This window comes from Physeter macrocephalus, chromosome 10 (assembly GCF_002837175.3).
Source record: "Physeter macrocephalus isolate SW-GA chromosome 10, ASM283717v5, whole genome shotgun sequence".
Lineage (NCBI taxonomy): Eukaryota > Metazoa > Chordata > Mammalia > Artiodactyla > Physeteridae > Physeter > Physeter macrocephalus.
This window is the reverse complement of record NC_041223.1, coordinates 31,615,735-31,643,013: the sequence shown is the minus strand read 5'-3', so window position 1 is coordinate 31,643,013 and position 27,279 is coordinate 31,615,735. Positions and strand designations below refer to the sequence as shown.

At 34.9% G+C, this 27,279-nt stretch overlaps 1 protein-coding gene across 1 annotated transcript in view; it reads left to right on the top strand.

Moving 5' to 3' along the window:
- Positions 1-27,279, top strand: part of ENPP1 (ectonucleotide pyrophosphatase/phosphodiesterase 1) — a 67,845-nt gene that overhangs the window by 32,322 nt on the left and 8,244 nt on the right. The window contains exons 2-22 of the mRNA XM_024122620.3: positions 287-359; positions 2,799-2,915; positions 3,650-3,775; positions 4,679-4,739; positions 6,865-6,962; positions 8,042-8,121; positions 9,009-9,128; positions 10,194-10,303; positions 11,681-11,746; positions 12,054-12,126; positions 13,488-13,596; positions 14,575-14,706; positions 16,796-16,827; positions 17,702-17,829; positions 19,090-19,159; positions 20,031-20,118; positions 21,647-21,816; positions 22,659-22,710; positions 24,059-24,213; positions 25,755-25,884; positions 27,136-27,216. Of these exons, the coding sequence (XP_023978388.1) occupies positions 287-359; positions 2,799-2,915; positions 3,650-3,775; positions 4,679-4,739; positions 6,865-6,962; positions 8,042-8,121; positions 9,009-9,128; positions 10,194-10,303; positions 11,681-11,746; positions 12,054-12,126; positions 13,488-13,596; positions 14,575-14,706; positions 16,796-16,827; positions 17,702-17,829; positions 19,090-19,159; positions 20,031-20,118; positions 21,647-21,816; positions 22,659-22,710; positions 24,059-24,213; positions 25,755-25,884; positions 27,136-27,216 (2,071 nt within the window). The remainder of the gene's footprint in view (positions 1-286; positions 360-2,798; positions 2,916-3,649; positions 3,776-4,678; positions 4,740-6,864; positions 6,963-8,041; positions 8,122-9,008; positions 9,129-10,193; positions 10,304-11,680; positions 11,747-12,053; positions 12,127-13,487; positions 13,597-14,574; positions 14,707-16,795; positions 16,828-17,701; positions 17,830-19,089; positions 19,160-20,030; positions 20,119-21,646; positions 21,817-22,658; positions 22,711-24,058; positions 24,214-25,754; positions 25,885-27,135; positions 27,217-27,279) is intronic.

The window sequence follows — 27,279 nt, the reverse complement described above, 5'->3', positions numbered from 1 at the left end:
ATTCATTTACATCAACTGGGAAATTTCTGGCAACATTAACCTAGGAAGGCATAGATTTGTTTGCTAATATTTAAGTAAACTTTTTGTTGAAGTATGACATACATACAGAAAAGTACCTGAAGCAAAAATGTGCAGTTTGAATTTTTCCAACGTGCACACATCATGTGACCAGCACCAGATTAGGAAACAGAGCAGCACCAACAAGTTTAGAAGTATTTAAAGAAATAAAACATTTGCAGAAATAAAAGGGCTTTGAAACTACATCATTTTTTTTTTCTCTCCACAGGTATTGTCAGTCTGTGTGTTAACGACAATCCTTGGTTGTATATTTGGGTTGAAACCAAGCTGTGCCAAAGAAGGTAATTAGTACAGTAATTAGTGTGTGTGTGTGTGTGTGTGTGTGTGTGTGTGTGTGTGTGTGTGTGTAGGGGTACTAGTCAGCCTTTTTCAGAATGTGATTGAGATAAGCGTTATGTCCTAATCCCTTGAGTACTCCATAGATAGTGCAAATTTGATACTGGTTTGAGCCTTTTTCTTGAAGCTCTTTTATTATTTTAGCCATATACTATTTTATTTACTTGCAGAACTTCATCCCAAAATGATGAAGAGGGGCTATGACCAAAAAACCAACCAACCAACCAAACAGAAAAACCTCAAAACAACAAAAAATAAAGACCAAAGACACAAACAAGCAGCTGGCTGACAGGTTCTGGTGCTGTGCTCCTGGAGCCTCTCTCCCTGACTTTCTCCAGTGACTCCCAAACACTTTTTCTCCCTAAGGAGTTAGCCCTGGAGGTTACTAGGTAACCAGTTAGCATCCCTGGGCAACCAGAAACTTATCCTTACATGCTTGTAAGTCTTTTAAAATTGCAGACATTTCAAAGCAACAGTGATATTTTTAGGCTTCTATATATATATATATATTTTTTTTTTATTGAGCGCAGAAATCTAGCCAACACTGACAAGATTACTATGAATAATAAAACTATGAATCACAGTACGCTGTAGCAGTCATTATTTTGGCTCTGAGGTAGTTTTTATTTTTTCCCCGTTAAAATCATTGATGGTCTTCCTAGGGAATTTGGTTTTGAAAATTGAACAAATCCTTCTGTTCAACTATTCTGTAATTGTAATATTAGTCATTTAAAAAATTTTAGTGATTGTTAAGCTGTCATTTATTGTTGAAATGAATGAAATGTAATTTTATATATTTAGTCAGCAACTATTCAGAGCAAACTGTCAATGTTTAATAAAATTAAAAAGCTATAGACTTTAGTGTTCACCTATGTAGCCTTTAGACACAAAGTAATTCCCCTTGAGTTTAGTTTGCCGTGTAAAAATAAAACCGAATGATTGAAGACAGCAATTTTAATCTAAACTCAACATGGAATGCATATTATTTTTTAAATGACTAGGAACATATTAGTGAGCTCCAAGTAATAGCTATTATTATAATAGCTTTTCCCCCTTGGGTCAGGAAAGTTAATATTTTTGACCCTAGAAATTATTATTGTCATTTCATGTCCTTAAAATTGCCTAGTTTCCCGGTGTTAAATGAGAGTTAAACTCTGTGGCAGTGTCTTCTTGGGTCAGGAGACCATTGCAGTCAAGAGCTAGGATTATTCATTTTTTTCTTTTGGACTTCCGTTATTTTATAAGTGGATTTTTTTTCTTACCATCCTGATGTTTTAGTAATCCAGTAAAAACTTAGCTTATTCTAGGTAATTAGTAAAGAGTTACAATGTAAAATTGTTTTTAATGAAAAGTATTTTCCATCTATATCTGCCATTTATCCATTTAACAAAAACTTAGTAGTACCAGCTATAGTCAAGGCTCTTGCTAGGCACCAGGGATACAGTGTACTGGGTTAACATCCAGATGTAGTCTTTGTTCTTAAGAAGTTTGTGCTCTAGGGTGAGACTGGGATATTAACCAAAATGATCTAGTTACAAATGGAAGTAAGTGACTGAGATGAAGGGTAAGGTTTTATACAAACTTAAGAAAAGGAAAAAGGACCTAGACTGGGAGTTTGGGAAAGTTTCTCAAAGGGAGCAGGCTGGAACTGAAGGTGCAATGGATGTTTTAGGTGATGGTGGGAGATGGGTCCCGCAGAACATGTTCTGTACAAACACATTACTTCTCCTTTACAAACCAGACTGAGAATGATGTAAGTCAGGTATTCTCTGTCTTTCTGAAATATTCATAGATTATCACTTTTTAGAGAACTCTGCATAAAATCTTCAGAACAAGCTCTTCTTATTTTTCTTTTCTTTATTATTCAAAAGTATTTAAGGGCTTCCCTGGTGGCGCAGTGGTTGCGCGTCCGCCTGCCGATGCGGGGGAGCCGGGTTCGCGCCCCGGTTTGGGAGGATCCCGCATGCCGCGGAGCGGCTGGGCCCGTGGGCCGTGGCCGCTGGGCCTGCGCGTCCGGAGCCTGTGCTCCGCAACGGGAGAGGCCGCAGCAGGGGGAGGCCCGCATACCACAAAAAAAAAAAAAAAAAAAAAGTATTTAAGTTTTATTACCCCCAGTAGAGTTTATAATATATAAAAGAAAAAAGTCATCTTTTTTTCCTATGGCAAGAGATAAAATTGCAAACTCTATAAGGTTACTGCCTTCTGTTTGTGTCACTTTCTACATGTATTTGTGAAAAGATTCTTGGTTAACTTTATTGCCCACCCCATCTGTGTTTTCTAAAACAATATTTGAACCTGACTATAACTAACTTAGGTGTATTAATTGATGTTTGCTTTGTAATTATATAATGATTAGAAACATCTAACTCCTTCAATATTTTCAGTTAAAAGTTGCAAAGGTCGCTGTTTTGAGAGAACATTTGGGAACTGTCGCTGTGACGTTGCCTGCGTTGACCTTGGAAACTGCTGTCTAGATTACCAGGAGACGTGTATAGAACCAGGTAAAAATATGCAGGGGAAAAGATGGAGTCATGGGCCTTGGTAAAAGAGCAAAGAAAAGTTCTACATCTTTTAGGTATGTGATTTACCTAACCCATTTGAGATTTTAAAAAATTTGGCCTTTATATTTTCTGAGAGAAAAAACATTTACATATTTTGCCTTGTTAAAAGTTTTATGGATAGCAAAACTGCCTGTTTTTAATGTATGCTGACAGCCTATGTAGTCTAATTTGCATTTCACCTAAGTTCAAAAAAAGGCTGCCTAAAATTATGAATATTTCTATGGGCTTATTAAAGCAAGAGTTCTTAAGATGTCCACTTAAACTTCAAAGTAAAACTATCAGACTATGGAAATTTTCTGTTTGATTTGGTCTTCTCTACGTATGACATGGAATAACATTTAAATGAGAGCGAGCCAGGTTTAGATTAAATTTTGAGAACTCTGACAATGACTGGTGGAAGAAGCCAAGATGGACATGGGAGTTGTATAATAAGAATTATGTTTGTTAACGTTTTAAAATGATGAGATTCTGGCTTTTTAGTGAATAATAATTACTGCCTGCGTATTTTCTCTTAGTTCAGAGTGACCACTGTGGTCGCAGGTTCTGTGACTGACTAAGGGTTAGCAAATGGTCCATTGTCTCTTCCTGGATCATGTTCCAGAGACATTTCTGTATTCACTTTGGACATGTTGAATTTGGACCATGAAATGTATTATGTTGATATTTGTTTCTAGAACGGATATGGACTTGCAACAAATTCAGGTGTGGTGAGAAAAGGTTGTCCCGAAGCCTCTGCTCCTGTTCGGATGACTGCAAGGACAAGGGTGACTGCTGCATCAACCATGGCTCCGTGTGCCAAGGTCAGGAGGTCATGCCCTTGCCGGGTTCAGATGCAGGCTTACATCTTCCTAGGTCCTAGCGGGGTTTAGCACAGATGTATTTTTTACATTAGAAGTCATAGTTATTGACCAACCATACTGGCTGAAAAAATATTTAAAAAACATTGTATTACGGAAAATTTCAAACATATTTACCTGAATAGAGAGAATATGTGATGAAGCTTGCATCACCCAGCTTAATAATTACCATTATCGAACACGGCCAATGTTGTTTTATCTGTAGTCACTCCCTCTCCTGCTATAACCCCCTCATGTTATTTTGATATTAGCTGCATATTTAACGCTGTACTTGTGGAAAGATCACTTTTGCGGTCCTGGCTGACTATATAACAGGTTCCTTTATAGTAAGTGAGGACGATGTCTGCTGTGCATTGAGAGAGTGGATGTGAAGTTAGTGCATAAGATTCTGCGTAAACTGATGTTATTATGATGTCTCCTCTAGGTGTTACAGGGTTCCTTGAAATTCTTTGACAGAACCTGGCTCTGTATGAGAGGAACTGAGACATCAAGGATTTAATACCAGAAGATTTTTTTGGGTGGATAGAAGGAGGGTTGTAAATTTTGGCTGAAAATATTAACAATTTGAAAATGGAAAAGGTGCCTTCAAGTTCTCCCAAATACAGTAGTATGTTTTAGTCTTGCAACTATACATTCATTTTTAATGCCTGATATCAGCTAACTTTTATTTTGAAACAGAATAACTCCCTTTATTTGCTTTGTTTCCCTAGAATCACGTCCCATATTATCTATGTATCTGTTAACATATTTTGTTTTTGGAATCTGTCCTAATGTGTCTCACAGACATCACAATCATTGTTTCTATTGAGTGTGTTTAACTCATTGTACTTCTTGAAAATGTTTTAGGTGAGAAAAGTTGGGCAGAAGAAACATGTGAGAGCATTAATGATCCACAGTGTCCAGCAGGGTAAGGTTATATTCTGAGATACTAATTTTTTTTTAGGAGTACCATTTTTTTCTCTTTCCAAATAAAAATAATAATTATTCATTGGTTCGGTAAATATTATTTTTAGTTAAGCCTTCTTTTGGCACTGGTGGTATAGAGATGATTATGGCATGACTCCCCACTCTGGAAGCTAGTGGAAAGAAGAGAGGTCATAAATATTTAGTATTCATGAGTGTTGGGTGAAAGTATTTGTGTTTTCCTTCTTAGGAAGGAAGGATCTTTACATTCATTTGACGTTTTTCACGTTGAACTTATAGCAAATTACAGCTTCTTTTTATTTCTTTTTGTGTTTTGGTTCATTTATATATTTTTGGGATAACATGTCTGTGAGAAGATGTTACATAATTTTTATAATTTATACTTGTTATTTTTTTATTTAGAGTATTTTTACAATACCTTTTGTTTACAAGGTCATCAAAAAAATTTATGTGGAATTCAGAAGGTGGAAATTTGGTGACAGTATTAAACATAATTATCTTTGCTCCACTTGAACAAAGATATATGAATTCAAATTCATATAATTTGAATTATCAATCTTCAGAAATATATTTTTATGTTTTTAAAATAATGATTTTTCCAGACTGTTAAACATTTTAAAGCTGTATTTTAGCTTACTTATGTATATAATTTATTTTTGTTTTTTAAATATGTATTTTTGTTTTCTGTTGGTTGGAAGAGTTCTTTTCTGTTTAAAACAACAGTAATAACAGCAGCAAAAACTAAACCCAAAAAATTCCAACAGAAGAGACTTTTTTCAAAGAGGACTTCTCATATATCCTAAGATGTCTGTTAAGTCCAAGGTATATTGGAAATTTTACACTTAATGAATTTTGAATCTTCCTTTTCCTTCTAAACATTGACTATTATTTTCCAATTGTAATGTTGACTCTGTTAGTGGAAAATATATGTCCTCCTTTCTTTACAAGAAGACCATAATTTAGGACACATTTTATTATACTGGAAATTATTATACCCGTATATTTACCTGGAGGCCCAGCAAACTGTTTTTATGTTTTCTGTTGATTGAATAGAAATAATTATATATAGACATGGACCATTGAGACTATATGCAGCTGATTCTGCAGAGTCTCCCAACAGAACTATGGTACAAATACTAGTTACTGGAAATTATACACAAATTTCCTCCTTTTTCCATTTGTGTTTGGGTATGAGAGTAAGCTGGGGAGGCAGTAGAGTTGGAAAAGGCAAGGTAAGGTAAATCTTTGTGCTCAGATTTTTAAATTACTGAGTAAACTTTCAGTGGAAAGTTTTTTCATGGTTATCCAATGATATACGACTTTCCTACTGTCTATCAGATGTCATTAGAAGCTGCAAAATTTCTGAAGCATGCCTGTTTTGGTGTAGCCATGGAATGGTTGTCCATAGTTATTCTCTTTTGTTGAGTATATCATTATACATGTTTTTTTGCTTCCCTCTTTGGATTTCCATACCACACATGTAAATCTGTGTGTGTGTGTGTGTGTGTGTGTGTGTGTATGTGTACCTTCATTGTTTGTTCATTTCTAGCTTTGGATCATTTCTTTGTTGTTTATATATTTAAATGTAGTAAATACCTCACCAACTTCTCTATTAAATATTAATATCTTTTAAATATAAACTTAGAAGCTAAATATTGTATATAATTTATGTAATATGAGATACTATCTATTAGGTTCAAGTAGAGACAATATCAGAAAATGCTTTTACAGGAAAAAAATAGTGGAAACGAGAACATAATTTAGAACATGCTATTTAACATTTATTCTCTTGCAAATTGGGAAAATATTATTACATTTTAGTTGCTTTTGGTCTAGCTTTTGGAATAGCAGGAATCATAAATGATGGTCTCTGTATGGTGGCTCAAAATGGTATGAGTGCTTAATCAGTACTATTTGATGATATATATAATAAAATATAAAAACATATATATGAATATAGATGCTTACAAAATATTCTTTATGAGGATGTTTGTTGAGCTTGTTAGTTTACCTTAGATTACATACCATCCTCAGTGGAAAATCTTCACTGGATCTGTGTCTTCTTTCTTCTTTAAACAATGTTTTTTTCTTTCTTTCTCATTATCCAGGTTTGAAATGCCTCCTACCCTTTTATTTTCTTTGGATGGTTTCAGGGCAGAATATTTACACACTTGGGGTGGACTTCTTCCTGTTATTAGCAAGCTGAGTGAGTAACTTTAGAGTTTACTATTGGAGTGCCACAGTTTCAGTGAGGTAGACTAAGGAGGGAGTCTTTTTTTGGAAAAATACTGGCAGAATCTGTTTTACTAAACTCCTCTATTGCAAAAGAGTTCAACCTAATGATAAGGAACTAGTATTTAATATTGTAATTGTTCTGAAACTGCCTTTTAAATAATTCTGAGATAATAGTAGTTATTTTAGGATTTTTATCCCTTGGTGATAGATGGAGATATAAGGATGAGATAAGATATACTTTTTTTTCTTAGACTTTTGGATTCCTTTTATGGACAAATTATTTATATATTTATCTAATATGTATTACATCTTAAAATAGCATTTCAAAAACTGAAGGTATTTCTGCTATGTTTCTAGTAGTGTAGATATAGAATATTTTTTATTTATCTTATAGTATCGTGTAGCATCCTTCCAACTTCTTTATCTCAATAAAGCCTTAATTGAATGATTATTGTATAAGTTACTAATGCAATAGTAGAATAGTCTTTTCTTAGTATTAATGCCAAAGTTTTAAATCACATTAACCACCAATAATATGGGCATCACTTGTATCATCATTGTTACTGAAAAAAGAAAAAATTAAATATGGGTATAAAAACTGTAGAACATTGCTTATTATCAGTGATCAGTATTTAAGTAGCCAGAGTATAATGCTGGACTGAACTAGAAGTAAGTAAATACACTGTTTTGCTGTTCTTCTGGAGTTCTGAAACATTATTTACTAGACTTGAGTATATGAGGTTGGTTTAAACATCACAGTCACTCTCAGTAAATACATAGGTACGTTTATTGTACTTCTTTTGTGACAAGCCAAAATAATCTTTGGAGAACTTTAAAAAATTTCAGTTTTTAATTTCTCCTGGGAAGAAAATAGTTGTTTTTTTTTTCCAAAATGTTGCTTTGTAATTCACCCTGAATTTTTATATGGTTGTAAATCCCTTCTGGGTTCATTTTTCAGTACTATTTAGAAGTCTGTGATACCAAAGCTAAATGAGGGAAACAGATTGTTAGTTGTATTTAGTAACAATATTTAATTTTTTTCCCTTGTAGAAACCTGTGGAACATATGCTAAAAACATGAGACCAGTATATCCAACAAAAACTTTCCCCAATCACTACAGCATTGTCACAGTAAGCTCTGCATTTCAACTTTTATATGTTCACAGAAGTGAGATGTAAATGTAACATTTTTCAAGAGAATAAGTAGATTTCAGATCAGAAAAAAAATAACTTCTTTTTCATTGTGTAGTTAAGCAAGGAAACCTAGGTTCTGGTCTTAGCTTTTCTATTAACTAGTTGTGGCCTTGGGCAGGTCACTTTACCTTCTGGGTCTCCATTTCCCATCTGTGAAAAAAGGTGACTGAAGACTCCAAGAAATGATTTCTTGGTTCCCTTTCAATTTAAGAGTCTCTGTTTTTTCTGATTAGTTTTTATCTTACTTTATTTGAGCCCCAGACTGTCCGCACTCACATGTTCTCAGCTGTCTTTCCAATCATCTTGATGTATGAGTTCTAAGCAAGCCACTTTGTCTGATTTTAGGTAGGATTACAGCTCTATTTTTGTTTCACTCAAAGTTTGAAGATTTAATTTGAATCCAGAAAAAAAAAGTAGAATTCATTAGGCCTTAGGGTTGAAGCCGGAGAGTTAATACTTTAGCTTGTGTTGGTACAAGCTATTCTTGGACCCAACCAAAAAGGAGTTTGTTCTGCAGAAATGTTTCACTGAGCAATGCAAAAGGACAACACAGTACTTTTTTCAAAATTAGGCTGCTTCTTAATATAGAACTTCATCCATATCATTCCTAATTTATTTTCTCCTATTACATAAATTAAAACACAAATACTCCATAAAATCTTGAGTGGTTGGTTGTGTTTTAACAATACCCATTGTTTTGTTCTTCTCTCCTTAAGCTGGGTTAAGTTCCATGTAGCTTAAGTTGTCTATTTCTCTTTGATGATTTTATTCTGTAACTTTAAAAACTTAAAACTTGCATAAAACTTCTATTTTGTATCTTTTAGGGACTTTATCCAGAATCCCATGGCCTCATTGACAATAAAATGTATGATCCCCAAATGAATGCTTACTTTGCACTTAAAAGTGAAGAGAAATTTAATCCTGAGTGGTACAAAGGAGAACCAGTGAGTTGTTTGTTTTAGCTATTAAAATTATTTTTATTATTCTCATCTGTTTCTATCAGAGTAAAATATCAGATTCCCTGGAATCTTTTAATAACTCATTTAATTTACTATGTTTTGTGCCATCCTTATGCAAACAGAGATGAATTCAGGTAACTCTAAATACAGCTTGTATCATTATGTAGTTTATTCCAGAATGGGGTTTGGGTTATGCTGAGCCAGTTTTCTGCTTGATTTTACCTTTTTGTTCTAGTAGCGAAGAGCAGTAGTCTGGGGGTGATATTTTGATCTACACAAAGCTGTTTCTACAGGTGTAAACTTTGACTTCGTTTGCGTTTGCTAACTTAGAAGATTCTCTCTGATTGTGATTTAGATGTGTTCTCCTTTTGAGTTTTTATAAATTGCCATGACAATTCTATAAGGTCTATTTGGATAGTCTTGATATTCCTCTTGGAAGGAGAAGAGCATTTGCAAGTTATAAATTCAAATTTTAGCCCTGACATTTAAAGCTGTGTGACTTTGGGTAAATTATTCTTTCTGTGCCTCAGTTTTCTCGTATCTGTACTGTAAATAATACTGTAAATACTGTTAACTACCTTATAGAGTTATTGTGATGATTAGTTGAATTAATAATCTAGGATGCTTATAGGAATACTATTTAGAACTGTAATTGGCAATAATAAGTGCTTAATAAATGTTAGTTACATAAGCAAAAATGTCAATAAGTTAAAGATATGTATATTTGTAAATTTTTCTTTTCTTTTTCCTTTCATGAATTTTCCTTCTTTTAACAAGGAACCTATTAAGTAGAAGTATGACTATAAAAGTTGCAGGAGTTATCAACTGTTCATATTTTTTAGGTTAATTTAATTTCTGATTATTTAATTTCTCTTTGCTGCTGTTCAAAGTCATATTACATTGGTATTTTGTAGTCTAACTGCTGGAGCTTATTAACGTCAAAAACATTCTAGCATTTGGGAGGAAAGCATTGGTGTTGCGTGAACACATGGTTTCCTAAGAAATGAATGTTTGCATAATTTCCTAACTTTCCTTCACTGGCTTCCCCAGATTTGGCTTACAGCTAAATATCAAGGCCTGAAGACAGGCACATTTTTTTGGCCAGGATCAGATGTGAAAATTAATGGAATTTTCCCAGACATCTATAAGATGTATAATGGGTATGTATAGCTGTACTTTTTCTCGGACCTATAACATAGAATTGTTTATTTTCTTATCATAGCCTGAGTTCTCGCATTTGAATGATATGTTGTTTGAAAAATGAGACCTGTCAGAATAAGAAGTCTGTCTCAGAGTTTTAGATGGATGATAGATAGATAGTAAAACTATGACGAGTTTTTTCCTGGAGGTTTTCTAGAAAGCACTGGTAACATGTTAGAGTTTGCATTCAGATCTTTTGGGCAAGAATAAGAATTGAAGTCCTGGTGAATGTAGAGGTCCTGCACATTTTCACTCTAGGGAGAAAGAACGAGGAGAAGGAGGTGAAAGTATTAAAGGGACACAGGTAGGAGTGACTCTCTGGTACCTGGAAATACTATTTAAAAGAAGATATTAATGGCACCCCTGGATTTGCATTTTCAAATTACTTTGTTAAATGTTCCATTTAATGTGAGAACTGATTGGAGGAACCTCCCTGTGATATTCAAAATCCATGAGGTACCATGAAAAAAACAGAAACTTTTCTGGAAAACTCTCTTTGGATCATTTTAGGGAGACTAACAAAATAGTTTTGTCTTTCACTTGGGAAATTTATGTCATAAAATCAATACGATAATGTATTTGAGGGATGAAAGGAAAAGTTCATAAATTCCAAACAAGAAATGCATAATGATTTTCTTTGGTGACATTATGCTGTTGTTTATTCCTTATGGTTCACACGAGCACCTTGTTATTTGCCGTTAATTTCATTCCATAGATGGTTATTGAGATTCTATGTGCCAGGCGCTGTCCTAGGCCTGGGGGCTTTGAAGAGTAGTGATATATGTTCTCTGGCTTCTCAAGGTCTGATAGAGACCTTCTCAAGGTACAACTAAGTGTACTTGGGGTTGGGCAAGCACTCTGATGGAGACGTGTAAGCAAAATCCTGTGCCCACAGGAAGGTGTCGTTAATTCTGCCCAGAAATTGTTGCCTGGAGACCTGTCTGCTCATTAGGTGTCCACTTCCCAATTTTACTAAGAGTCATCAATGAGTGAGTTCTTCATGAGATCCTCTTTGAAGAATATATTGACACATAGGTTATTCATGCCATAGCAATTGCTATTCTCAGGTCCAGGAGTAAGATCCTCAGGTAGAGTATAGGAAGCAAATCTTTTAAACCCGGCTACAACTTCCATGTGTGTAAAATTTAATGTTTGTTTCTTTGTCAGGAAAACAATTTTAAGTTTTCGGATGAAACTCTTACATTGCTTGGAACACATTTGATGCCTTGAATTGTTTTAGTCTCTCTGAATGCAATTTTCAGTGAGACATACATTTATATCTTAAACCCAAACAGTTGTCACAGATTTGTTTTCATTTTGTTTATCTTTCATATTAGTTCAGTACCATTTGAAGAAAGAATTTTAGCTGTTCTTAAGTGGCTGCAGCTTCCTAAAGATGAAAGGTATGTAGATGATTAATTTCTGTCATAAAATACTCCTTTGTTTTATAAAAATGTCAGAATGTTTTTAATAGATGACAGAAAAACTTTGCTATTGGCTATGATGTTTTATATCCAAATGAACTCTTTAGTGCCCTATTACAGCCACATTTTGAAGAACTCTAAACATGTAAATTATTTCTCAGCAATTTTAGAAATGTTGCCCCAGTGTTGTATTAACTTTTATTCACTATCAGTTGTTGAATTATTCTTTCTATTCTGTTTTACAATGTGTTCGTAAAATATTACATTTTGATACTGTTTGATTTAGACCACACTTTTACACTCTGTATTTAGAAGAACCAGATTCCTCAGGTCACTCTTATGGACCAGTCAGCAGTGAAGTAAGTACATTTTTATCAGTGATTACTTCATTAAACCTGGTAATATCTAACTGAACCTTGCTTTGAAGCAGGTTTCTAGAACATTCTATAAGAATCCATGATTTCTGGAAAGAGTGAGTATTAAGCACATTTTTATTAAACCAAAAGATGCACTTTAATCAAAAAGAGTTGGGAGCATTGTTTTGTTTTACACTATCTACAGTGCTAAATTGAACCAGTGATGAGTTAAATTCTATATTTTCAATTTCAGATGAGACCTGTCACACTCCACCCTTTGTACTCTTTCCATCAAAACCTATCTCCAGTAACTTCAGTGTAGTTAACATGCCCTTGCTTTGATTCTGTCCTTCAGCTAAGTAGAAATGCTCCTTCTTAGAGGTGGGAGATGTGTGGCCGTCAATGTGGCCATGTCATAATTAGACAAATGGAAGTTTCTTGTAGTTCTTATCTTGGTTTGAACAATTGGCCAGATGCTAGTATAATTTTTATTCTTTCACTATTAAGACCCGTGTCTAGGTCAGTTTGGCTACAAGTAAGTCTAAGGATCATTTTGTAATTGATTATCAGATCACATAAGTTTTAAGACCAGTGCTATTTTTTCTATTCACTAAAGATTTCCCAAAGTACCTGGTTTTCTGTTTCATCTTCATTCAAGGTCGAGCCCATTACTTTTCAAATCATATTCATCAATTTATAAACTCAGTTAAACGCTAGTATTATTGGCTCATTGAAACCCACTTTATCTTCATACTTAAAAATTCCAATCCATGTTGCTTGGATATCTTTGAGTGAAAGAAAGACCATGTTGAAAGAGCTTGTTTAATAATACAGTGAAATACACAGACTATAGATAAAGGTTAGACTGTTTTGATACAGTACCAAAGACACAGGCAAAACTGCACAAGAGGGCTTCCCTGGTGGCGCAGTGGTTGAGAGTCCGCCTGCCGATGCAGGGGATACGGGTTCGTGCCCCGGTCTGGGAAGATCCCACATGCCACGGAGCGGCTGGGCCCATGAGCCATGGCCGCCGAGCCTGCGCATCTGGAGCCTGTGCTCCGCAACGGGGGAGGCCACAACAAGTGAGAGGCACGCGTACTGCAAAAAACAAAAAAACAAAAAAACTGCACAAGAATTTGCCTCCGGTGGTTTTGACCGGAGAGAAGAGCCAGAGGTAATTTGCCAAAATCATAATGCCATTCTGTGTTCTTGTGATATTCATATGCAAGATAATACAGTTTGTATGGAAACAATGGGTTGTAGTCCTAGAAGTTCTAATTTTAAAAAATTAAGTACATAGAACTATAAGAAGCATTTCATGAATACTTTTAACTGCATGACATGAGATTGTTTCCCTTTCTTAGGTCATCAGAGCTTTGCAGAGGGTTGACAACATGGTTGGCATGCTGATGGATGGTCTAAAAGAGTTGAACTTGCATAGATGTTTGAACCTCATCCTTATCTCAGATCATGGTAACCTGAATTTGCATCATTTTTCCTTCAGGTTAAATGGTGCCCCCAGAAGTTTACTTGATTGATTAGTGTTTTATTATTTCCTCTGACTTTTGTAGTTAATTCTTTCTTTTAAATGTGATTTCTTGTAGAAAGCCTTTAGAAAATACTACATTAAATATAAATCACAAGTGAAACGTAGAATTCACAGAAACCTAAGAGCCTATTAACCACAATGCACTCATCTCCTGATTTGGGGAGGGCTTACACCAGGAACTTGGAGAGTTAAAACAATTTTTTTTAATATTAAATTTTGGTAAATCTACTCTAAAAATTTTAGCTGTAATTTGAATAGATTATTATGTGCTGCTTCTGTTTTCTCTAGCATGATAAAGCTGACTTTTAAAAGCAGTATGTATTAATTTTGGCAATATTTTAAGTTAACTTTTACTTCCTGTGACCTTTAGAACATGTATGTGTATAGCCTTGGGACTGTAAAAGCGATGTATATACAAGAAAATAGGAGAGAGGTTCTTTTTGTTTGTTTTTTGTTGTTGTTATTATTGTTTGCTTCAAAAATAATTACTGAAAACTATTTCTAGAAACAGTCCTAAGAAGCTGTATCCTAAAGAAGCCCCCAGTCCTTGAATGAGGATGAGTTTTATACTCATAGTTAATATGCTAGGTGATTCTGAGAAAGTAACTACGCTTTCATATTCAGTCTAAAACTGTGATATTCCTCATCATTCACATAAAGATATTGTAATATATAAATAAGAAGAAACACTAGTTTTGGATGAAGGAAAGGGAAAAGATTTTTTTTTAAGTGATGTGGTAGATATACATGAAATTCTGTGTCTTACCTATTAGATGTTCAACTGTCATGAGTGCTGACCTCATGTTTATTGATTTAAATTCTGGAAGTGAAAGAAATTCTGTCCTACATGTTAAATGTTTTTTATTAAAGTTGTAACATGTTTGGGGATTTTTTTCTCCTAGGCATGGAACAAGGCAGTTGTAAGAAATATGTGTATCTGAGTAAATATCTGGGAGATATTAAAAATGTTAAAGTTATATATGGACCTGCAGCTCGATTGAGACCCTCTGATGTACCAGATAAATACTATTCATGTAAGTATATCTCTATGCTAATTTTGAATATGATTATATTCACAATACATTCCTCGGAATCATTATGTCTCTGAATTAAAGGGGATCAATTAATTTCCTTTTCATGACTAAATCTCCAGGGCTGATCTTCTGCACCCAAAGGGATTTTATGGAACTAGATGTTAGGGCACAAGTCTAACTGCTTATCTGTTATTCATGGCTAAGAATATTATTTGATGAACTTGGTACAATTTTATGTTATCATTGTGTCTTTTGCTTGTGTTGGGTTCAAGATTACTTGTACTAGAAAAATAAAAACTTCAGAGAAAAGTTCAGCTACATTTATTCAACTTTAACTAATGTCATTTCATTAAAATAATTTACAGATGTTATAGGATAATATTCCATTATGAGGAAGAATGCTGGCAGAGATGATTAATTCTATAAGCAACTAATTTCTGTTCTCAGAAATGACTTTCTTAAACTATTCCAAAAAACAATGAGAATGTGTTTTTTGAACAGAGAAGAAGAAATTTCACATTCTCTCTTGACCCCATGTTGTACTCAAACTAAACTACCAAGAAATTTTAAATATTCATTCTTTTGAAAGTCAAGCCTCAGAACTGATTGCACCTCTATTATACCCCTCTTTTTGATTACCATCCTTGGTAATTCTCAAATACTAAGGGCAGTTTTGTTTATCTTTTTGTTACAATTACCTTTGAAATGGAAAGAGAAAAGAGCTTTTCTGGCAGTCATCAGCATTGGATTAGGTTTGGGTGTATGCAGTGCTATATGTTTTGGTAGATACTGTTGAATATTCATGAGAAGAAGTAGATTTCCCTGCAGGAAAATAGTTATGCAAATATATTAACATAGTAACCCAAAGCGCAGACTCTAACTTGTACAATAACAAGTTTTAATTAGTGTTTAAAAATTTTATTAAAGTAGTACATGATTGTTATAAAACCTGTTATAAAACTATACAGGCAATGGCAGTCCCCAGAGATGTTTAGGATAGAATGGCTAAGCTTAGCCACACCCTTATCTCAATTAGGCCCCTAAGTTTCCCAATTTAAAGTAAAAATTACATATCTCTGTATCTACATTCATACAGTAAAATATATATACAGTACATATTCTTTTATCTGGATAATTTTCTCAAACTTATGTAAAGTATAGCTAAAAGAATCATAGGGAGCTAGGCAGTTACTGTTTACAGCACAGAGTACAGTAAGTAAGTACACTGTGGGCTTGCTGTGCAAATTCAGTTTCAAAACTCTTCTACCTGCCCTCACTTCTAAATTCCCCTATGTCCTTATTTGGAAATTCTGGAATTTTCCTTGAATATCAAAGTATGTAAAGAGTAACAGTTTTCCACCCTAATTCACAACTCAGTTCCTCTCTCTAGAGATACATACTTAGATTTGGGATGTGTCTTCTCAGGTATTTGCTATGTATATGTAAAACACATTCATTTTTATTTTTACAAAGTGACATTATACAGGATCTAGATGGGTGGATGGAAGGATGGATAGATATTTGGATGCATGGACAGATAGATGGATGGATGGACACACATATGAATGACAGATGGATAAATTGATGTTCTATAACTTGCCTTTTCCCTCAACGATAGGACATAATTTCACAGGCATGGTGGTAGTGAAGGTTGGGTGGTTCCTAAAGATCTGTCTTATTCCTGTCAATGGCTAATATATAATAATTGAAATCAATGGTCCCCAACCTTTTTGGCACCAGGGACTGGTTTCGTGGAAGACAATTTTTCCACGGATGCGGAGGGGGGATACTTCAGGCGGTAATGTGAGCAGTGGGGAGTGATGGGGAGCGGCGGGGAGCGGCAGATGAAGCTTTGTTCACTAGCCCGTTGCTCACCTCTTGCTATGCAGCCCAGTTCCTAACAGTCTGCAGACGGGTACCGGTACGTGGCCTGGGGGTTGGGGACCCCTGATTTAAATGATCTGTTTGAAACCAGCTTTGGTATTTAAATATAGGGCTTGAGTCTGACATTATATATTTTTTGTATTATTTTTATTTCTAACGGTAACATACCATTCGACTATTAATTCTTATCTTTGCCCCCCTTCAGTTAATTATGAAGGCATTGCCAAAAATCTTTCTGTGAGTATGTTTTTTTCCCCCATTACTTTGTTATTACTAGTTTTGTATAAAATATATTTAGAAGAAAGTTTCAGTATTTGTTCTTGGGATTATAGAATTTAATTTTTTGAGTATCTGGGCCAACATTTAAATGCTCTGTAGTTTTTAAAGGTCTTTAAGGACATACCCGAATAATGTAGGTTTTTAAAATTTTAAGAATTTATTTATTGACATTGTTAAATTTATATGACAGTACAAGAAATAAAACAATAGAAGGGAAAACCCTATAGCTGTACTACCATAAACACTGTTAGCATTATGATATATTTTCTACCAGTCTTTCTTATGCCTTTTTTTTAAAATAAGCTTTTGTCCTAGTGCTGATTTATCTATACTACATTTTTTTACTTGATAGAAAATTCTTACAGTTTTAAAGAAAATTCTTAAATTTTTTTTTTTTTTTTTTTTTTTTTTTTTTTCCGGTACGCGGGCCTCCTCCCAGACCGGGGCGCGAACCCGGTTCCCCTGCATCGGCAGGCGGACGCGCAACCACTGCGCCACCAGGGAAGCCCTTAAAATTTTTATAAGAGTGTTTGAAAATATGATCATCAGTAGTAACACAAAGGTAAACTAGTGACTCAATCTAAGCATCCTGGGACTCTTACGTAATAATTATGATTTTTCTATAAAAATAACATTCAATAGTTGGGAATATTCAACTTTTACTTTATATAGGTAGTAAGAACTCAGTTTATTTGCATCTGTGACTTATTGGCCATACTGATTAAATGTTTGTGAGAAAAAATTCATATGGAATTAGAAAGCAATTTCAAGGGAAGTTTACACTTAAGAAAATATGGAAATAATGGTTTTTCTTTGCCTTCTACAATTTCAGTGCCAGGAGCCAAACCAGCACTTCAAACCTTACCTGAAACATTTCTTACCCAAGCGTTTGCACTTTGCCAAAAGTGACAGGATTGAGCCCTTGACATTCTATTTGGACCCTCAGTGGCAACTTGCATTGTAAGTTCTGACAATCGCCCAGGTAAACTTAGCTTGATCTTGTAGTAATTCAAGATAACCATTGGGCCCTTTCCAATGATGTCGTTATATGAAAACTACAAATATGATTCTCTTCACTCTATCCCAGTGTCTCTCAACCTTGGCCTATTGACATTTTGGATCAGATAATTCTTTGTAGTTGGGGAGTTGTCCTATCTGTTGTGGGATATTTGAAAACATCCCTGGCTTCTGCTCACTAGATGAAAAAACACCTTTTCTATAGTTGTGACAACCAAAAATATCTGCAGACATTACCTGAAGTCCCCTGGGGAGGGGAGTCACCTCCAGCTGAGAACCAATGCTCTGTCCCCTCACATCCGTCTTGATTATTTCTTATGCTCCACATTTGTGTAACCGCTTGCCATTGTATCTCTTCTGCATGTTACAGTTATGCCTAATACTACCTTCAGAGTCTAACAAATAATTGGCAAAACTCTTTATAATAATGAGCCATTACCTTCTTCATTAGACAAACCTGTTTTTTCATTCTTGTTATACTAGTCCATTAATAAACCTCAGTTTATTGGTGTGTTCAGCAAATTATTTGGATGGTTCGTATTGTTAATATCTCAAAACTTGATCATTAACTCTGTATGGTTGCCAGGAAGCCAGGGATGATAAATACCCCTGTCCAGCAAAACCTAAGCAGGGAACCATAATTCAGTCAACAGAATTGTACTGTCTCTCCTTTATTAGAGAGCTGTGCTTTCAGTGTTTAGAGAAAGAATATGAAAGAAGAGGAGGTCCTTACCTTCATGGGAGAACTAATATTAGTGAGCATCTACTGTGTTCTAAGCATTTCTTTAGTACAAACCATTTAATTCTTATAAACCCAGCATGACAAATTGAAACCACGAGAAGATAATTAAATTGCCAAAGTCACAGCTGAGTAAATAGTATGGTTAGGGTTCAAAACCATGCTAATGGTTTTCTCCTTTATACCATATTGCTTATAATTGATTTGTCTACAAAATGAAAGATGAAGGTGGCTGCCCCTTAATGCTTTTCAAAGGCAAGTGGTTTTATTTACTTTTTTTTGATTTGCTTAACAATAGTTACTTATTTTTTATCAAAGAATATTAAAAAATGTACAAAAATATTAAAGAAAAATATTAAATATTAAAGAATAGTTACTCTTTATTATTGGAAATAATGTCATGATTGTCAGTTTTGCTTTATGAATGGACTTTACATTGTTAATTTATATTATGTGAAAATTAGGAATCCTTCAGAAAGGAAATATTGTGGAGGTGGATTTCACGGCTCTGACAATGCATTTTCAAATATGCAAGTGAGTAAACCTTTTATAAAGTAAAAATTATAGTTTATATCTGAAGAAAAAACTGATATATAAAGTTTTAGACTTAAAATCTTAGACTGTCATTATATATCTTGAATGAGAATTAATGAAGCTTATAATTTCATATAGCTGTTTTACTTTGGACATTAAATAAATTAATAGAATTTTGTTAAATATTTATATTCATGTTTTATGAATGTGACTTATACCTCATACTAAATTTCTAATAATTATTTTGTATGTATTTGTGCTTCATTAAGAATGTTGCTCCACAGTAAATGAAAGCCGGTAATTTAACAGGGGAAAAGATATCATAGTTATGTTTTAAATAAAGATAATGCCGGGAATTCCCTGGTGGTCCAGTGGTTAGGACTCCGTGCTCTCACTGTTGAGGGCCTGGGTTCAATCCCTGGTCAGGGAAGTAAAATCCCACAAGCTACGCAGCGCGGCCGCCCCCAAAATAATAATGCCTTCCCATTTACCTAGCACTTTAAAATTTTCAAAATATACTCATAATAATTTTCTGATTTGATCCCTACGGCACTGTGTGTGGTGGGAAGAATGAGGTTCAGATCCCATTTCACAGTTGAAAAAAGATTTCATCATCATTCTGTTCTGATTGTCACGTTAGGAATTATAATGCAGTTAAGAAAAATAACCTAGATGTCCTTAGATTAAAAGTGCAACAGGGGTTAAAATAATATCCTAGAAAGTCCACTGGGCACAGTATTTTTCCACTTACCTTATTAATATAACCAGTTTATATATGTACAATGGGGAAGATATAAAATACCATTTTGGTGACCAACTCCATACATAACTGAAATGAGTAGATAAACTGTTTCTTTTCTGGCCAACCTAGGCCCTCTTTATTGGCTACGGACCTGGATTCAAGCATGGCATTGAAGTTGATTCCTTTGAAAATATTGAAGTCTATAACTTAATGTGTGGTAAGTGTGAACAGGCATCTTTTCTCCCTTCTGAACACAGAGCTGGAATAGGATTATCAAAAGTAGGTCACATGTTGGGCACCTTTCTGGAAGTGATGATACGGCAAGACAGACCCTTATATTTCCACCTTTCTTCTTCCTGACCCAGAGTCATTGAAAAAATGTGCAGAACATAATCATCTGATGACTGACCTGTTCCTTCCACTAGACTGCACAGTGGTAAAGTACAACACTCAGAGCAGGGAGGTCTGTACATCCCAAGCGCCCAGTACTTTGCCAGGCCCTGGACTTCATTAAATGACAGTTGAACCAGATCAGGGTGGAAGCCAGAGAAAAGAGTTTGGGGTTGTGAAAGGTAGACAAAACAGGTGGACCCTCTGGTAGCAATAACAGTTGAATGGGTGGCAATGTCAAGGTTATAGAAATGGAGGAGGACATATTGACTATGTTCTTAGTTTACTCTGTACCTTCCAAATTAGCACTTTTATGGTTGAGTATTGCATTTTAAATATTACTTCCTTTTTCTGATAACAATACTGGGCATTTGTAAAACCTTAAATATGTTCTAAGTATAATTATTTTAGTGAGAGCCTGTATACTTAAATGAGTTAATATATCCTAAAGCACTTAAAACAGTGCCTGGTATATAATAAGTGCTTTAGTTGTATAAGTGTTTGCTATCATTATTATCAAGAGTGTGAGTCTTAGACTTGGACAGAGCTGGTTTTGAATCCTAGGTCTACTACATTAGTAGCTTGAAATCTTGAGCTAAGCACTCTGGTTACAGGCATACCTTAGAGAAATCGCGGGTTCAGTTCTAGACCACCACAATAAAGTGAATACTGTAATAAAGCAAGTCACATGATTTTTTTGGATTCCCAGTGCATGAAAAGTTACATTTGTATTATACTGTAGTCTATTAATAGCTTAATATTAAGCTATTAATATAGCTTAATATTAAGCTATTAATATTAAGCTTCTGTGCAATAGCTTCTGTCTAAAGAAACAATGTACCTACCTTAATTAAAAAGTACTTTATTATTAAAACATGCTAACCATCATCTGACAATGTGGGGTTGCCACAAACCAATTTGTAAAAAATGCAGTGTCTCTGAAGTGCAATAAAATGAAATGCAGTGAAACAAAGTCTGCCTGTACTCATCTACCAAATATTGACAATAACTTATTAAACTGTTTTAAGGATTAAGTAAGAAAAATAATATTAGCATACTGATTGGCATATAATAAGCATTCAACAGGAGAGAACTATATTTATTGTATACATTAAAATTTAGAAATTTTTGTAGAGAAGTACAACATGCATATCAGTATTTCCATTGAGAATAGCATGGTCATAAATACTCTACAACCCAAGAGAGAGAGATTTATAGTTTTATTTTAGGTGAAGAGTTAAGGACTCTTAAATAGATTTGGCTTTATAAGGTAAAATTCATAGTGCAAGTCTACTATTTATTTAGTTTTGAAATTTCTAAGTAAATCTTTATTTACCATCCTTGAAATCATGCAGATTTACTGAATTTGACACCAGCTCCTAATAATGGAACTCATGGAAGCCTTAACCACCTTCTAAAGAATCCTGTTTATACCCCAAAGCATCCCAAAGAATTCCGCTCCTTGGTCCAGTGCCCCTTCACAAGAGCCCCCAGGGAGAGCCTCGATTGCTCGTGTGATCCCTCGGTAAGTAGTCCCAAGACGTTTAGCCCAGTGGGTATGATTTTTTAACACCCTCTGCATAGCATATGTTGTAGAAATACATAATGATTAAATTAAAATTTATGAGTGGGAGTAAACGTATATTTATTTTCAATTCCAGTGACACATGCCGACCTTTTTATTATTTATTTTTCCTGCTCTGGGTTTTTGCCCTCTCGCTCTATTTTTATCCCCCTGTGTCGAGACTTGATTTGGCTGCAGGCTGGGAGAGGTCAAGCTGAGTCCTGAAATGTACTGAATCCCAGAATCCGTGCTGATATCCTAGCAGTGAGGTCTCTTGTGAACCAATCACAATATTCCTTTTCTAAAATACATCCCAACCTATTTTAAATTTAGAGGGAAAATATCATTTTTGGGCATGAAATGGATTTATGACACTTTTCCTTTTTTACTCCTATCTTAATATGCAGTTGTTGTAAGGAGATGAAAATGTATGAGAAGTTATGAACAAAATTGATAGTGTCCATAAAAATAGACATTTGAGTAGTTCATCTTATGCTTTCCATTTTGTTTTAGGTTTAATTTAGACTTGTGAAAAGACTGTTAGAGTAGAGATAAGAATTATAAAGCGGCAATTACATTTTTGTTTTCGATGACTTGTGTTATGCTATGCCAACAATTTTGTCTTTTTGCAACTGTTATCCCTATTCTTTTATCTCTTCTCCAAAAAAAATAACTTTCACCTGCACAAAATGATTTTAAATTTATCTTTGTTCTATGGTGGAATACTTAAGCTGTAAAATTCATTTATTACAAAATGAAAGCATGTTTCTCAGTCCTTAAAAATTGTATCATTAATTTTTTAGATTTTGCCAATTGTGGATTTTCAGACACAGTTGAATCTGACAGTGGCAGAAGGTAAGGCATGCTTAGTCCTGAGCCTGGGATGTGGAAGCAAGCTTTTTCTCAACAATGTGAACCACAGAATTAGTTTTGGGTCATTGTCTGAGAATAACCAACAAAATAAGGTAGTAATGGAGGACCATATGATGAACCGGAGAGATTTCTAAGCTTGATAGTCTGGACTATTAGTCATAAGGAAAGAAGGCGTGTTTACAGTGGAAACAGCATGTAGTATAATTAGTGGAAGCTGAATCACTCTTTATGAACTTAGTGGAGTGTTTTGAAGATATTTATAGGTTTTTACAATATTATAATAATAGATCCTCAGATTTCCATTTAAAATACCCATTAGCTTTCTATCTTACCTAATTCTTAGTTAATTATAAGGGAGTATAAATTGATTTATTTATCTAAAGTTATTTCTTCATAACTTTTGAATGAAAATTAAGAATATGCAGAGGCAGCTGATGAAATGTGGAGATTTAACATCACTTTGACACAGTCTCTGACCCTTAAGTTACTTGGCTCACAGGTTTTTCTTGCTGGAATAAAAAGGTGAATTATGCATTCATATATGCAGAATGAATGAAGTTCTGCATTCATTTATATGAATGAAGTTCTATTCATATGGAATTTCTCTATATCAAATCTCTGTAAATGTTCAGATTAGAGAAATCTCTGATGGCCCCAAGGTGGCAGAGTTTTGTGGTGAAAAGTGACACCTTGGAACTGAGTAGATATGGGTTTGAATATGAGCTTAGGAACCGTATGTCGATGGAAAAAGCATTTACTCCCTATAAATTGCTGTTTTCTCATCTATCAAATGGGCATATAACCTTAATTCTTAGGGCTCTATAAGAATTAAATTCAATGATGTATACAAAGAACTCTAAAAAAGCATCTGATGCTTGGAAAAATGGTATACATACTATTGTTGTTTCATTCAGTGTAGTCTCATAATTTCAGTTTTGAACTTTTGCTTTCCAGGTACACACATCATCCAGAAAATTTTCCTTCTGTAGTATATCCTGGAAAATAAGTAATAAAGACAATGTTAAAGAATTTTAGTAATATAATTTAAGTCCTAATTGCTGAAATTCCTAGCAATTTCGTGTAGTATCTTGTGATATCTTAGTGTTACATTGATCTTTCAGAATCTTCATAGGCAAAAACTGCAGTGAACTTTTTTTTTAAATTGTTTATGGTTCTGCTCTTTGTAATTAGTTTAATTTTATAGTTAGGAATAATTTTTCAATAGGGTTCAGTAGAGGAAAGAATTAGATCAGTGTATCATCATGTATTATCATATCATGCACATTACGTATATTTGAATGGTGGTTTCATTTTCCGCCTGTGACCCAAGAGAAGGCCATTAAGCGTGGCACTCTACCTTATGGAAGACCCAGGGTTCTCCGGAAGAACAGCACTGTCTGTCTGCTTTACCAGCACCAATTTGTGAGTGGTTACAGCCATGACATCCTGATGCCCCTTTGGACAGCCTACACCATCGACAGAAATGCAAGTATTTGTCACCTCTTTACCTCTGTGTGGTTATTTTATATTATCATTAAGCAAAACATTGAAAGCGTAGTTTCTCACTGTCAATCTTGGCTCTGTAATCAGTTCCCAAATTAGAAGATCACTGAACTGAGAGTCAGAAAAATTAGACTCTGGTTCTAGCTCTGCTCCTAACTAGCTACGTGACTTTGACACTCAGAGCAAACTTCTTCTGTGAAATGAGGGTGTGCAGTGAAGATTTCTCCCTTGCTTTTGTTTTTTTCTCAGTTTTAATATTTGATGATTCTAATTTCTAATTTAATGAACTCAGTTTTACAATCAGTTTATCTCAAAATACATAGCTGTGTAAGTACAAGGATTTCCCCGAATCGTAGGGGGTCCTCAGTGATGGAGAAGGCCATTAAAGCTCAGTCACCTCACTGTGTATACCACCTATAGGAAGACACCCAGACTAAACCAGGGAAAGGTCAGGGATCCTGTCTACCACCCAGACTAGAAGAGTTTGACCTTGAAAGAAGTAAGGGAAAATATCCCAGAATAAGACCACCATTCCCCCTCTCTCTCGTCCCTTGAGGGCAGTGGTAGAAAGATAAATGATGAAGGAAATAGGCCTTGAGAAAGAGAATGGGGGGAGGAGTTGAGACTTAGATCTTATCTGGAAGTGAAGTTTTAAACTAGACTGACCAGATTTTCAAAAACTGAAAATGTCTGGCAAGCTATAGGATGCCCTTAAGAGATGGAAAGGGGATTTGAGAGCGCTTAGTTGACTGTAGCAGTTAGATTTTAAAAACAGAGCTTTTGTTACTACTCACTAAGACTGCTAAATAAAAAGATAGGGAGACGTGTATATATATGTAATTTCTGTGTCTATATATAGATATGTTGAATACACACAGACATTTCACGTATTAACATGTTTTTACCTTAATTTGATTTTTAATTTTTAAAGAGCATCTTCAAACACATTTTACTTGACTTTGTAGTGTATAGCAGTTTACCCAGTGTTTTGTAGGTCCCCATCCTGTTTATTGTTGTTTAATACCTTAATTACGGTGTTCTTGGACTCTGAATTTTCAGTTTTCTTATATAATGAAAGCTGCAGAAATTCAGAGTCATGACTACTCCTGAGATTTTCATATCGAACTGCTGTTCTGTGGCTTTTCTCCACCCCCTAAGCCTCACTACTTTTGTTGTTGTGGCTGTGTTGGATATGAAAGAGTCTGATCTCTAAAAATCAGCAATTCACTACCCAAAAGTTTGAAACTGAGTAGACAAAAACATTATAAACAAAATTAGCACAGCATAGTAGGAAAATATTTGCACATATATGATTAATACCCTTAATATTGTAAAGAGTTCTTACACTTCGGTTAGAAGCAAGATGAATACTCTGGTAGAAAAATGGAAAATGGTGAAGGACATGAACCGACAGCCAGAACTCCATGATTTTATGTTGTGGTTCACCTTTAACTATTTATAAAACTCTCTCTTTTTCTTCCGTATGCCTGATCCCTGATGGTCCTTTTCATTTTGTTCTTCAGGATAGTTTCTCTACAGAAGACTTTTCCAATTGTCTTTACCAGGATCTCCGAATTCCTCTTAGACCTGTCCATAAATGTTCGTTTTATAAAAATAACACTAAACTGAGTTATGGGTTCCTTTCCCCACCACGTAAGTCTCTTCCTCTTTGACCTTCCCTTTCCCTTATCTTCTTTCTCTCTTGCGTTTCCTTTTCTTTCTTATGGGGCAGTGTACGTCTTGTTTATTTATTGGTGAAAACTGTGAATGGGAAATAGAACTATTAGGGAAAATTTTCAAGTGTCTAAAACCTGAGTTTTGGAAACCTTTTTACTTTTGTTTGGAGGGTGATGGATTTAGTGCAGGCACTGCAGGTAGAACATTCTTCACTTTTCTGCATTTCTTTTAAACAGAATTTGAGAAAACTCAGGTCAGAAGGATGCATCAGGGTGCTTAGGAAGGAGATATTTTGTTGTTTGAAAAGAAAAATGTGACTTGTCAAAGAATTAGGTAAAGGGAGAGCCTAAGTGTGCGTGTTCTTCCACTGATACAAAGCCCCTAGGGAATGGCTTTTTTCGAAGTTAAGTGTTCTGCGTTTTCAAGTGGCAGACTTGTATGTTAATGAGAGGACAATTTGAATCCGTCCTAAAAAGGCAAAACTCAGAAGCCTCCAGGTGCTCAAATACACTCAATATCCAATCGAGTCCCCAGAGCAAGCTTCTGAAGTCAGAACTTGGCTATTGCATTATAAAAATAGACAGGTCTAAGCCAAAAGTCCATACAAAGAAGCCTTGTACAGCATTTTTTTTTTTTTTGCGTTACGCGGGCCTCTCACTGTTGTGGCCTCTCCCGTTGCGGAGCACAGGCTCCGGACGCGCAGGCCCAGCGGCCATGGCTCACGGCGGACCGGGGCACGAACCCGTGTCCCCTGCATCGGCAGGCGGACTCTCAACCACTGCGCTACCAGGGCAGCCCCTTGTACAGCATTTTGAGGCAGACATCCTGTCATGTTTTTTCTAGTTAGTAGGTGTTGTTCTGAAGCCAGATATTCTCTTTTTTCTTTTCACTGTGAGAGAGTTTAAGGAAAGAAGATTGTCAACACAATATACTTTAGTTGAAATAAGGCAAATGAAGTAAAATTTGAATATGTTTAATTTGGGACCTTCGTATTAAAGATTCTGTTTCATTGATAAATTCATCTTGAGGAAGAAAAGATCCAAATATTTTGTTTTTTTTAAGGGACTTGACTAAAACACATTGCATTTCCCCTTGACCCAGTACCTGGGAAAGTTTTACAAGTTTAAGATGATACTCAGCTGATGTTTTTAAATGCCTCCCATGAGAAAGTATAATTCCTAGTGTTATTTGTGAAGAATGAAATAGACCTTGTTATTTTCTTTGTAGAATTAAATAAAGGTTCGAGTCAAGTATCTTCTGAAGCATTGCTCGCTACTAATATAGTGCCCATGTACCAGAGTTTTCAAGGTAAAAAATTTTAATCTTATATCTCATAATTTCAATGAATTTCCCTAAATTATAGGTATGATT